At 47.1% G+C, this 13724-nt stretch overlaps 1 protein-coding gene across 3 annotated transcripts in view; it reads right to left on the bottom strand.

Annotated features, from left to right (window-relative positions):
• Positions 1–13139, bottom strand: part of LOC138808199 (solute carrier family 22 member 4) — a 59637-nt gene extending 46498 nt beyond the window's left edge. Inside the window, exons 1-2 of one of the 3 annotated variants that reach the window (XM_069994174.1) lie at positions 13045–13139; positions 11954–12219 (exon numbers count right to left, since the gene is read on the bottom strand). Coding sequence is in view for 1 of the 3 variants with exons in the window: in XM_069994172.1 (XP_069850273.1) it covers positions 11954–12346 (393 nt within the window). In the remaining 2 variants the exon portion in view is untranslated. Of the gene's footprint in view, positions 1–11953; positions 12513–13044 lie in introns of those variants that run through there. The other 2 variants (XM_069994176.1, XM_069994172.1) reach the window with 2 other exon arrangements.
• Positions 13140–13724: the final 585 nt, after the last annotated feature.

The raw sequence follows: 13724 nt of genomic DNA, 5'->3' as shown, positions 1-13724 counted from the left end.
GCAGGAGAGACCGTGAGACTCCTATCTCCAATAAACCACCAGAAAACCAGAAGTGGCGCTGTGGCTCAAGTGGTAGAGCGCTAGCCTTGAGCTGAAGAGCTGAGGGACAGTGCCCAGGCCCAGAGTTCAGGCCCCACGACCGCACCCCCCCAAAAAAAAATAAATAAAATAAAATAAAAACTCTGAAAATCTTGTCATGTTTTATTGATTAAACCCCCCCCCCTCCTTTGGAGAAATGTCTATTCTCCATAATAGGTCATTTTATTCTGGCATAAGTTAGGTAATTTTTTTTTTTAATTTTTTTTTGGGTCCGGTTGTGGGGCCTGAACTCTGGGCCTGGGCCCTGTCCCTCAGCTCTTCAGCTCAAGGCTAGCGCTCTACCACTTGAGCCACAGTGCCACTTCCGGCTTTTTTCTTTTTGCTTATATGGTGCTGAGGAATCGAACCCAGGGCCTCAGGCTTGCAAGGCAAGCGCTCTACCACTGAGCCACCTTCCCAGCCCCAAGTTAGGTAATTTTTTTATTGTGAGTTATCAGAAATCTTTTCATATTCTCAATAACAAGTCCTTTCATCAAATATAAGATTTGCAATATATTAGCTCCCATTTTGTGGGTTGTTTTTTTGGCTATTGTTCTAATATAAAGTATTACCCTCCCTCAACATTTCCCTTTATATATCACTGAGCTAAGAGACTGCTTACTATACTAATGTTCTCAGCAACTTTCTTCTTGTAGATTAGAGGTAGAGAAAAAGTCATCTTAAATGGAAATGTGACAGTCTAGAGTCCTGTTGTCACCTGAGGCCTGAGGCTGAACGAATCCAAACCAAACTTGGCACTGGTAGCTCACACCTGCAATCCTAGCTACTCAAAAAGCTAAGATCTGGGAATCACAGTTCAAAGCCAACCCAGGCACAAAAAAGTCTATGAAACTCTTGTCTCCAAATTAACCACCAAAAAACCAGAAGTGGAGCTGTGGCTCAAGTGCTAGAGCACTAGCCTTGAATGAAAAACCTAAGGCATGGAGTCCAGGCCCCTTAGTTCAAGTTCTAATAGTAGCACACCCATAAAACAAATAAGTAAAAACAAACCAAACAAAAAAACCTGGGTCTTTGGGGCTGGGGTACAAGTCTGACAACATTTGCCTAGTATGTACAAGGCTTTGGATTGGATTCACCAGCACTACTAGCAAGAGAAAAAAGAAAACAGAACAAAGATCTATCCATAAGACATGGCAAGGGAGTGTGGTGGGGGGTGCTGTGGGTAGGAGAAGGGATACTGAGGGACTTTATATGTCCCCTTCATCCTGGCACTGAGTCCACTGTAGACTCTGCTCTGGGACTATAAGCAAATGAAATAGTGTCTGTGCCATCCACCCAGCACTGAGGAGAAATTCTGGAAGGTGTCAGGGTAAACCTCCTATTTAGTCTCGCAAAGGTTTAGAAGGAGCTGCCAGCCTGCCAGTTTCTTTCTAGAACATGGGCGTGGAGCACGTGGGAAGAGGACCTGGGCCCTTCCCTAGCACATTTATTCCTTCCACACCAAATGGGAATCCCGGCCTTGCTTTTGGACTCCAGAAACTTAATTAAACCACAGGTTAAATATACAGCTCCACATTAACCTTAAACTGAAAGGCAAGCCAAGAGCTGATGGTTTGTGCCTATAATCCTGGCGACTCAAGAGGCTGAGAAAGTCCATATAAGACTCTTATCTCTGATAAACTATCAAAAAGCTGGAAATGGGACTGTGACTCAAGTGGTGGAGTGCTAGCCTTGAGAAGAAGAAGAAAGAAAGAAAAAAAAAAGCCAGGTGCGTGTGGCTCACGCCTGTCATCCTAGCTATTCAGGAGGCTGAGATCTGAGGATCGAGGTTCAAAGCCAGCTCAGGCAGGAAAGTCTGTGAGACTCTTATCTCCAATGAACCACCAGAAAACTGGAAGCGGTGCTGTGGCTCAAGTGGTAGAGCGCTAGCCTTGAGCTGAAGAGCTGAGAGACAGCGCCCAGGCCCAGAGTTCAAGTCCCATGACCCACAAAATAAGAGGGGGGGGGAGGGAGAGAGAGAGAGAATGCTCAAGGACAACACCCAGGCTTGGAATTCAAGCCCCAAAAAACACCCCAGAAATACAATGTAACCTGTTACAAGAACTACAGTCAATTTCTCCAGGCCTGGCACCGGGACCAGCTGGCCACACAGCCTTGTTTTTTTTGTTCACATGCCATCCTGGACTCTGTCTGAGGGCTCTGCTCCACCAGGAGAGATGGACAAAGTCTGTTTATCCAGGGACTTGGCAGGAGATGTTGGTGAAGCAACCTTGGAACAAAAGGTACATTCCGAGATCCTGGTGGCAGTTGCCAGAGTAACATAGCTGAGAGACAACAGGCCAAGCAGCTGACAAACAAACTGGGAAGCACACCAGAGCTCAGGGTGGGCCTCTGCTTGTTTATTGGGGAAAAAAATCTAGTTTCTGTAGGATTGACTGGGTCTGGCTAGAATGGCAGGGGCTGCCTCCCCGTTCCTACTGGCATCTCCCAGAGGACAAGGCGTGAGCTGTGGCCTCAAAGGTGCAATTTAGTTAATATTTAGGCTATTTAAATATATATATATATATGTATATACATATATATATACATATATATATATTTAGTTGGTCATGTGGCTTGAACTCTGGGCCTTGGTGCTGACCCTGAGCTCTTCAGCTCAAGGCTAGTTCTCGACCACTTGAGCCCCAGCACCACTTCCAGTTTTCTGGTGGTTAATTAGAGATAAGAGTCTCATGGACTTTCCTGCTTGGGCTAGCTTTGAACCTGGATCCTCAGATCTTGGCCTCCTGAGTAGCTACAATGACAGGTGTGAGCCACCAGTGCCCAGCTCACGTGCAGTTTTTTGAGTGGTTAACTGGAGATAAGAATATTCTGGATTTTCCTGCCTGGACTGGTTTTCCATCGTGATCCTCAGATCTCAGCCTCCTGAGTAGCTAGGATGATAGATGTGAGCCACCAGCACCCAGCCTTATTTAGCCTATCTTGATAGCCAAGTTGCCAGTCTTCACACCAGCTGGCAGTGTCTCAGGACAACTGTACACTTGGCAGAGAACAATCCAAAAGCCCAGTCATGCCAGATCTTTCTTGTGGCCAGGCCCACCCAAACCCAAGGGGAAGTACTTCCTTGCTAGCTGCTGTGTGAAATGTGGTAGAGCAAGCAGAGTAATCAGCCACGTGCAGGCCTTAGTCAGTCCCTTGCTATTCCTAATAACCTTCTAGCAACTTCCTCTTGTAGAGCACCAGATCCCATATTCTTACAAACACATAACACAATCTTGGGCTCAATGAAGGCATTGATCTGTCTTACTGTTGCCTGTGCCCTGATCTCAGGTCCCAGGGAAGTGGGTACAAGGTTGGTGCCTATCTCCAGCGGCTGAAACCAGCTGCAGAAGAAGATAGATGTACACAGGGTATGGCTACAGCTCTATCTCATGTGCCTGGTGGCCTGTCAGGAAGGCTGGTACTAAGCACACAGGACTCTCCCAAAGCTCCTGCAGCAGGAAACCTACAGAAGGTCAGAGGTGAGGGCCTTGGTTTTCTAGCCTATAGACTAAAAAGGGTTCAAGTTCCCTAATGGTGTTCTATGGGAAAAGGGGCCTGCTTAGGGCAAAGGCCAGTCTATGCTTAAGGCCCTGGCCTTGGCTGATCTATCTGTTCCTTTAGTTTCTGAGCAGGTGACCTTTGACCGTGCTTACATATAGGGTTACTGCTATCTGAACTCTATGATATGGAAAGGTCATGAGGAGGTCCATGCCTGTGGAGATCAAGATCTAGACCAGAACTATTGAGATCTCAGGAACCATCACCAGAAAGATTGGGATTTAATTTCTCTGTGTGCCAGACTTAGGGCTTGAACCCAAAGCCTAGGTACCATTCCTGAGGTGTAGGGTTGTTTTTTTGTTTGTTTTTCTTTTCTTTTTTGCTCAAGGCTAGTTAGTGCTCTACAACTTGAGCCACAGTTCTACTTCCAACTTTTTAGAAGTTCATTGGCTATAAGAGTCTCACAGACTTTCCTACCTGGGCTGGTCTCAAACTGCAATCCTCAGATCTCAGCCTCCTGAGTGGCCAGGATTACAGATGTGAGCCACTGGCACTGGATCTGTTTGGGATTCTTAGATTCCCTTCCTCCCCCAGTGGAACCTCCCATCCTACCCCAGATTGCATAATCCCTGCTCCTGTTCCTGCCCAGACACTCTCCTTGGAGTAATTAGTTATTAAAATATGACTGCCGCTCTTCTTCTGGGGGTAACACAGATTTCTCCAACCCTGAGTCCAGACACAGACGAAGAATCTTACCCAGAATGTTTACGTCTTGTTTTCATTAGGATGAAGGAGAATTTCATTCAAGCTGGCACAAGTAGAACAACAAAATAATTAAGGACAGTATTAAATTATAATTGATGGGATAAAACTAGTATGTACATGCTTGGACTGATTTGAATTAATAGCTGAGTAATTAAGTAAATGGGTGCGCAGGGAAAGCTCTTCTTTTCAGAATAATTCTAAATCACTGTTAAGCAGATGCCACCGTAATGGTCATTGTAGTCAAGGTTAAGTGACAGATATTAAAATTAGTGGGTGAGGAGTTGCACACTGAAGAGGTAGAGTGCCCGTCTAGGAAGTAGGAGGCCCTGAGCTCAAAGCCCAGTGCTACCAAAAATTTAATACAAAATAAGCTGGGTACCTGGGGCTCACTCCTATAATCCCAGCTACCCAGGAAAATTCAGGTTTGGAGCCTGCTTAGGGAGACATATCCAAGAGAGAAAGATTTTTATCTGCAAAGAACCAGTAAAAAGGGCTAGGAAGATGGCTCAGTGGTAGAGTGCTTGCCTTGCATGCATGAGGCCCTGGGTTCAATTCCTCAGCACCACATAAACAGAAAAAGCTGGAAGTAGCACTGTGGCTCAAGTGGTAGAACACTAGCCTTGAGCTGAAGAGCTGAGGGACAGTGCTCAGGCCCAGAATTCAACCCCATTACTGCCAAAAAAAGAGAAAAGGACCAGTAAAAAGCCATAGAGGTGTGGCTCAAATGGTACAGTACCAGTGGTGAGCTCTGAGCAAGATCATGAGGACCCAAGTATTAGTGGCATCAGTAGACACAAAGTTTTGTCTTATTGCAAAGTTCTTCTCTGATGGGGGAAAAAACAAACAAACAGTAACTTACAAATGAGTGGGAAAATCCTGTAGAATTCAACTTAGCCCTAAGCAACTGTCAAAGTGATCTACCTTCTGGGTATGATATCTGAGAACACATCACTTCTGTATTCTCATCAGAGTGTATTTCTCAATCCAACCGTGGGAACATCCATACTCTCTCAGGACATTCATCAAAATGATTCATAAAAATAGTCAAGATCATGAGAGACAAGAGAAAACTAAGGATCTGTTATAGACTGAAATCCAAGACACATATACTAGATATATGTGGGATTCTGGATTGGGTCTAAAAACACAGAAAGGGTATTAATGAGAAAACTGGTTTTGTTAAGTTGTCATCACTGTTAATTTTCTGGATTTGGTTGCGGGTACATTTAAATTGGTTCCATCAGCGGGAAACGGGTAAAGGCTATATATGACTACTCTACTATTTTTTTACAATTTTTTCTCTGAATCAAAAGTTATGTCAAGCCAGGCGCTGGTGGCTCACACCTGGAATCCTAGCTACTCAGGAGGCTGAGATTTGAGGATCACAGTTTGAAACCACCCCAGGTAGGAAGCTACCAAAAAGCCAGAAGCAGAGCTGTGGCTCAAGTGGTAGAGTGCTAGTCTTAAGCAAAAAAAAGTAAGGGACAGTGTTCAGGTCCTGAGTTGAAGGATCAGAACCAACACACACACACACACACACACACACACACACACACACACACACACACACACACACACACGCACACACACACAGAGAGAATTATTTCAAATAAAGGTTAATTTTTATTTTTTTTGGTCAGTTGTGGGGCTTGAACTCAGGGCCTAGATGATATCTCTGAGCCTCTTTGTGCTCAAGGCTAGTGCTTTACCACTTGAGCCACAGTGCCACTTCAAGTTTTTGAGTGGTTAATTGGAGATCAGAGTCTCACGGGGACTTTTCTGCCCTAGATGGCTTCACACTGCAATCCTCAGATCTCAGCCTCCTGAATAGCTCTAGGATTACAGTTATGAGCCACTGGTGCCTGGCATCAAGTTAATAATCAAGTTTGATTCTTAGGATCACAGAACAGACAGGATGAATGAATTAAACACCACAAACAGTTCTTGGGGAAGAAAACAACTTTATGTATGCATATACACACACAGGTGCATGTGTGCATACACATACAAGTTACTCAGATTCCTGTCTCCTAGCATCTATGAAAGGCACTTCTGGCTTCTCGATGACCTTGTCCTACTGTAGAGAAGTCAGGGGCAATTCAGAAGACTTTTCTGTCCTTGAGGGTTTACCCATTGGGAGATCCTGGAACAAAAGTGTCAGACAAAGGGCAATCCTTCTACCTGTGCCTACCAGAATGTAAGGACCTGTCAGGGACTGGGTGCTGGTGATTCATGCCTGTAATCCTAGCAACTCAGGAGGCAGAGATCTGAGAATCATGATTTTTAGCCAGCCTGGTTAGGAAAGTCCATATCACTTTTATCTATAACCAATGACTAAAAAGCTGCAAGTAGATAGGTCTGTGTCTCAAGTAGTAGAGCTCCAGCCTTGAGTGTTAAAGGACAGTGCCAAGGCCCTCAGTTCAAGTCTCAGTATACTGCCCCACACCTGTCAGGAGCTAGGCTTGGCCCTGTAGGAAGTGAGGGCTTTTTTTTTCTCTCCTTCTTCTTTTCAGTATTACTGCTTAAATCAGCATAGATTTGGACCTATGTCCTGTTCTCTGAGTCTGGAACTGTCTCTTTGGGGAGAGGGGTTCATTCAGCCTCCAGCAAGTCTTATCTTCTATACTACTGACTACAACCTGGACGTTAAGAAAGCTCCTGCAGGGCTGGGAATGTGGCTTAGTGGTAAAGTACTTGCCTAGCATGCATGAAGCTCTGGATTCAATTCCTCAGTACCATATAAACAGAAAAAGCCGGAAGTGATGCTGTAGCTCAAGTGGTAGAGTGCTAGCCTTACGCAAAAAACCCCCAAAAACTTAGAGCCAGTGCCCAGGCCCTGAGTTCAAACCCTAGGACTGGCAAAAAAGAAAAAAAAATGTCTACAATGTCCACAGTGCCTAGGCTGTAAGCAAGACATTGATGTGGGCCTACCCACACCACTTCCACGCACATACCCAGGATGCCCATTTGCTGGTGCCAGATTCTGTGCTGGTTACCAAGCAACACAGCTCATCTGCATGAGTGCTCAATCATTGCAAGCCTCAAAATACACAATGGAATTTTCCTCATCCACTAGGACAAATGATATCACATTATTTGCAAAGACATGGAAGGACCCGGAAAAATTGGGTGAAGTAAGTCAGGCCCATAGAGAAGAATTCATGTTTTCTCATATATGGAAGCTAGATCTAATTTAGAAATATACAATTAAGCCAGGTGTCGGTGGCTCATGCCTATAATCCTAGCTACTCAGGAGGCTGAGATTTGAGGATCGCGGCTCAAAGCCAGCCCAGGCAGGAAAGTCTGTGAGACTCTTATCTCCAGTAACCACTCAGAAAACTGGAAGTGGCACTGTGGCTCAAGTGGCAGAGCGCTCACCTTAAGCTGAAGAGCTGCTGGACAGTGCCCAGGCCCAGAGTTCAATCCCCACAACCAACAAAAAAGAAAAGAAAAGGAATATACAATTAAACACATACTTGTGTTGTATGCAAGTACACACAAATGTATTTACTGAAATATGAGTATATATGCAGGGAAGAATTCAGAAGGTGTAACTCCTTAGAAAAACTAACACAAATACCAGGAAGCTGGTACTTGAGATGTGTGGGAGGGGAGAGAGAAAGGGAAGGTGGGTAGATGAGTTTAGTGAGAAAATGGGGAGAATGCATTCATAATATTCACTTCATATCCTATGAAACTAGGAAAACTGAGGGGAAGGGTAGAGTTGGGAAAGAAGGGGGAAAATAATGAAAACAGTGATAAACTAACATGTTGAATGGTAACCCTTTTGTACAACTACATAAAGATAATTTTTTTAAAAACCCATGTAACCCAAATTTTACCATTTAACCCTCTTATATATGTGTGCACAATACAGGGGCTTGAACTCAGGGCCTGGGTACGGTCCCTTAACTTTTTCATTCACGGCTAACACCCTACCCCTTGAGCCACAGCTCTACTTCCAGCCTTTGTTCGTTCATTAGAGATAAGAGTCTCACAGACGTTCCTATAGGGGCTGGCTTCTAACCTCAAACCTCAGATCTCAGCCTCCTAAATAACTAGGATTATAGGCATGAGCTACCAGAGCCCAGCTCTTAACCATTTTTTTTAAGTGTACAATTCATGAGAGTTTCTGTGGTTGTGCAATCAACCTCCAAAACTCTTTTCATCTTACAAAAGGGAAACTATGTACCCATTAAAAAAACTTCCATTCCTACTCCCCACCCGCAGGTCCTAGCAACCACTATTACTTTCTGTTCCATGAATGACAACTCTTCATAAGTAAAACCATACTTATTTATTTGAGGTTTTTTTGAATGTTAATGTCCTTAAGGTTCATTTATGTTATAGCATGTTGTCAGAATGTGCTTTCTTTTAAAACTGAATATTTGTGTGTGTGAAAGACATTTTGTTTATATATTCATCTGTTGATAGTGGCTATCTATCTGTTGATAGATTTTGGCCATTGTGAATAATACTATTATTAACATATATAATTATTTCCTTGACACCTTGATTTCAATTATTTTAGTATGTGCCCAGACATAGAATTATTGGATAATATGGTAGCTCTTTTTTTTTTTTTCATTATTGGAGTTTAAACCCAGGGTCTTGTTCTTGCTAGGTTGATGTTCTGCTGAGTCATGGCTCCAGGTCTCATGTTTAATTTTAATTTTTTGAGGCACACCATACTGTTTTCATAGCAGCTATATCCTTCAAAGGCCATGTGTTAGAGGCTTGGGCCCAAGCTTGGTGCTATTGGGAAGTGGTAGAAACTTTAAGAGAGCTTGGGGGCGTGGCTCAGTTGGTAAAGTGCCAGCCAATGAGGTATAGAGTTTGAGTCCCAGTCTCAGGCTAAAAAAAGAAAGAAAGAAAGAAACCTTAAGAGGCAGGGCCTATGGAAGAAAATCAAGTCACTAAGGATAGTCCCAGGCCTCTTCTTTCTCTTTCATTGGTGTCTCTGCTATGAGGAAAACAGCTTTGCCCTCTCTCACACACTCACTCCCTGTTGTACTGCCAACCCTCATGACCAACGGCAATAAAACTAATCAATCATGGGCTAGAACCTTTGAAATTGTGAGCCAATTAAATCCTGCTTTTCTTTTCTTTTCTTCTTCTTCTTCTTCTTCTTTTTTTTTTTTTTTTTTTTTTTTTGCCAGTCCTAGGGCTTGAACTTGAGCCTGGACATTGTCCCTGAGCTATTTTTTTCCCCCTCAAGGCTAGCACTCTACCACTTGAGTCACAGTTTCACTTCTAGATTTATTTATTTTTATTTATTTATTTATTTTTGTTATTGGTTGTGGGGCTTGAACTCTGGGCCTGGTTGCTGTCCCTCAGCTCTTCAGCTCAAAGCAAGTACTCTACCACTTGAGCCACAGTGCCATGTCCAGTTTTCTAGTGGTTTATTGGAGATAAGAGTCTCACAGACTTCCCTGCCCGGGCTGGCTTTGAACTGAGATCCTCAGATCTCTGCCTCCTGAGTAGCTAGGATTACAGGCATGAGCCTTCGGTATCCGACCCACTTCTAGATTTTTGATAGTTCCTTGGAGATTAGAATCTCACAGACTTCCCTCCCTGGGCTGGCTTCAAATTGCTATCCTCAGACCTCAGCCTCCTAAGTAGCTAAGATTACAGGTGTGAGCCACCAGTTCCTGGCTCAATCTTTTTAAAAGTTCATTATCTTAGGGTTTTTTTTTTTAACAATAATTAAAAGCTGACTAACATGCAGTCCCACCAGCAGCAAGCAACGTTTCCAATTTTTCCATATGCACACCACTTGCTATTTTATTTGCACTTTGGTAAATAGCCATCTGGAGCTTCCTGTGCCACCACGCTATTCTATTCATCATGGCAGCTACAAGTGCCCCCCCAGCTACAAGTGCCCATTAGCCAAAAATCAAGTATGGAAAGGAAAGGCTGCTGGACAAAGCAAATTATGGCACATAAATGTTGGGTGTGTGAGAGTGTCCATACCTCAGGGTACCTTCGGGTACCTGTGAATGGTGTACAATAGGGTGCCCATGAACTTAGCAACCCATCCTTCACCTCCTGAAGTAAACAGAATCAGAACAGACATTTGGGAAGTCCTGTTTCTGGCTCAAGTGTAGTCCTGAACTGAGATGGGACATGATAACTCACTGTCTTAGCTGCTCCTAGATGCTACAGACAGGGACTGGGCAAGTAGTAGGAACTGCCTGGTAGGGGATCAGAGCCAGAGATGCACAGCTTCCTTAGAGCTCAAAGCAGACATGGTGCGTGCTAGGAGATACAGACAAAGCCCACAGGCCCAGCCACCTTCCAGTGGTCCCGTGAACTCCACACCTGCCACTCCTGGCTGACTACCATTCTTTCCCAAGGGTGACTTTCACAGCTTCCTTCCAATCTTCTTGCTTTTGCACAGCAGAGAAAACTCTTTCTAAAAACTCTTCTTCTAAATGATCTAGCCTTGTTGCTTCCTTCCTTGCTTTCCTCAAAAAGTCAACTCTTCAGTATACCTGTGTACTGGCCTCTGATAGGTATGTTGAACTTCCTGAACTCCAGTTATTCTAATCTATGAGAACTCCCTCCCCTCCACTCCTGCCACCAGATCTGTCACCCTCTTTGCCTGGATAGATTTTACTTCATTTTACTTCTATTTCCAGATTCACCCCAAATGTTATCACTTCTTGTAGAGAAAGTAAGTAATGCACTAATTCATCCTAGGTCATACAGGAAAAACAAGCCACAATGTGCTTCCAGAGCAGAAGCTATACCTCAATGTCTATACTACAAGGTAAGGCAAATGGTGTGATGTTTGCCACACGGTATTGAGAGAATGAGATACAGGATTGGCTGAGGCCACTGTTTCTTGAGAGGAACATAAAACAGAGGAGAGGAGAGGCTAAGGAGCAAAGAAATCCTTACCTCTCTGGTCAACAACAGGAAATGAGTCCCTGAGGATGCTCTTTCCAGAAAGGACTGCCCTGCCTAGCATCAAACATGCAGCAAACAGCAAACATGGAGAGGTAATATATGTTTATCTTGATTCCTTAAACTTACACAAATTGCTACCAAACCACTGGCATTATGTTCAGATAAGTCTCTGGCCAGTCTGTCTCTCGAGTGACTTGAAGCCAGGGCTCTTGCTTTTCTGGCTCCTTGTATCCAACCAGCAACAGGAGCACTTTCCCCCATTTTTGGAGACATCGAAACTCCAGGGAAGGGGCTCTTCCCTGTGTCTGAAGGCCTGCCCCAATGTTGGCACCTAGGTTCACCTAACCTTCCCATCCCTTTTCTCATTGGCACGTAGGGAAGTAACTAGGGCATACATGTCAGGGCAGCCAGGAGCTGGGCCTGCTCAGGCCACGAACATCTAGGCTCTTAGGAAATCACTTGGTTGTGAAACGCAGAAAGGAAAAGGCAGTTGGTGGCATGCTCCCTTCTCCATCCTGGGAAGAAAAGCTTCACTCATCAGCCTCCTCTCTCTTGAGTTTCGTGCTGGCCTGTTGCTAGAAGCAATAACCACATCCCTTGCAGGGCGCTGCCAGGGAGTCTCCAGGGGGATCTGACGCACACGGAGGGGGTCGCTCCATTCCCTGTCCCCCTCCTGGCAAGGAACCTGGCCACCTACCTCGGTCACGATGGTGGTCTGGTAGATGTCCCGGCTGAACTCCCAGCCGTCCACGCAGCTCTCCTGCTCCAGCCGCTCCAGGTCCACGTCCAGCACCGGCTCCAGCCCCAGCGCCGACAAGTTGGCGATGGTGGCCAGGCGGTAGCGGCGGCAGCTGTGGGGCACCTCGCGGCCATCCTGCCGCACCAACGGGATACTGTGGTTGCGCCAGGCGCGGCTCAGGTTCGCGGTGTCCGGCACCCGGCAGTGGTGCTCCGGGGTCCCCGCTAGGAACAAGATGGACATACCGTTGAAGCCATTGGGGATGATGCTGGCGCTGAGCAGGAAGAAGATGAGGCGCTGGAAGGGTCCCCACTCGCCCAGGAAGGCGGTCACCTCCTCGTAGTCACGCATGCTTCCCGCCACTCCACGGACGCTCGCCTCAGGGGGTGATTGGCGCGTGCTCCGGGCGGGACCGCGCGGCCTGGGCCTTCTGAGGGGGGCGTGGGGGGGGCGGTGCGTCAGAGCTCCAACATCCAGGGGGCGCGCTGTGAGAAATTGGGCTGCCGGCGTGAGAGCGTTGCCGGGAGCTCCAGAGGTCTCGCGACCACACCTCCATCCCGGGCTGGGCTCGTGGGCGGGGCGCGGTTAGTCAGGGAGAGCCTAGCAGGAGGGGCGGAGCTTGTGGGCGGTGAGAAGGAGGAGGCGTGGTTAGCGAGGGCGTGCCTGTGGGTCGGTAGGCGTGGCTTTGTGGGCGGTGAGGGGTGTGGCCCAGCGGGCGAGGCGTGGTTAGCGAAGGCGTGTCTAGCAGGCAGGGGCGGGGCTTTGCGGGCGAGGGGCGTGGTCATAGAGGGCGTGTTTCGTGGGCGGGGCTTTGCGGGCGGGGCGGCCCCCACGAGGGGCGCCGGTTCACCGGGTGTTAAAGGGACCTTGGGTCTGGATCCCCTCCCCCGCTGCCTTCTGCGAGGCTCCCGCCCCACTCCGAGCACTTGGAAGGTTGTCGAGCCCGGAGCTTTGACTTCCCAGGTCCAAATGGGTGATCGAAAGTCAGAAGTCACGGCAAAGCAAGGTCTCGAGAAGGTCGATTGGGGTTTATGTTATGGGCGCCCTACCAGGCTTAGCTCCGGGCAACGTGCTCCTCCGCTGTCCCCATCCAGTCTGCGCTGCAGCAGACTCCCGTAGGGCGCAGAGTCTGTGCGGTCTGGTGTTCCTGCGGGAGACCCTGCGGACCGATCACAGGGATGACAGGACTGACAGGATCGTGCCCAGCTCTCCCCACACTGCGCAGGTGGCTGGCACCAGCTGACCGGGCATCAGCTGACGGGGAGCTCGCTTCTCACCCGTTTTAGGAGCTCTCCTGCGGGTCACCAGCCCGAGGAGGCCGCAGCAGCGTCCTTTCACCTTGAAAAGTGGAGTCAGGCCCAGAGCCTGCAGGAGATGAGCAAGGTCACTCACTGTGCACCAGAGATGTGACCTCGGTGGCAAAGGGGTGGAGGAAAAGGCTCCAGGGTGGTCCCCCGTGTGGTCCTGAGGTCCTACTAGGGTCCCTGAAGAAGGCAGTGGTTGAGGTGCTGCTGTCGTCAGACTTGGGTTCTGATTTTAGTCCCCTTCCCTCCTCCTACCCCCCAGTCCTCCAGGGCTGTTTGTTGGAGCAGCTGACAGAATCTTCTTGGACTGCAAAGCCTTCTGTTTGCAGAAAGGCCCGCTCCTGTCTAGGTACTGAGTGTGTGTGTGTATGGGGTAGAAGAGATGCTAGGATTTGGTAAGATCTAGCCCTCCCTCCCTCTTTCCC

The sequence above is a fragment of the Dipodomys merriami genome, unplaced genomic scaffold, assembly GCF_024711535.1.
Source record: "Dipodomys merriami isolate MVZ:Mamm:240054 unplaced genomic scaffold, mDipMer1.0.p SCAF_447, whole genome shotgun sequence".
Classification (NCBI taxonomy): Eukaryota; Metazoa; Chordata; class Mammalia; order Rodentia; family Heteromyidae; genus Dipodomys; species Dipodomys merriami.
The sequence above is the reverse complement of the archived record's forward strand: the minus strand, read 5'-3'. Positions and strand labels throughout refer to the sequence as shown.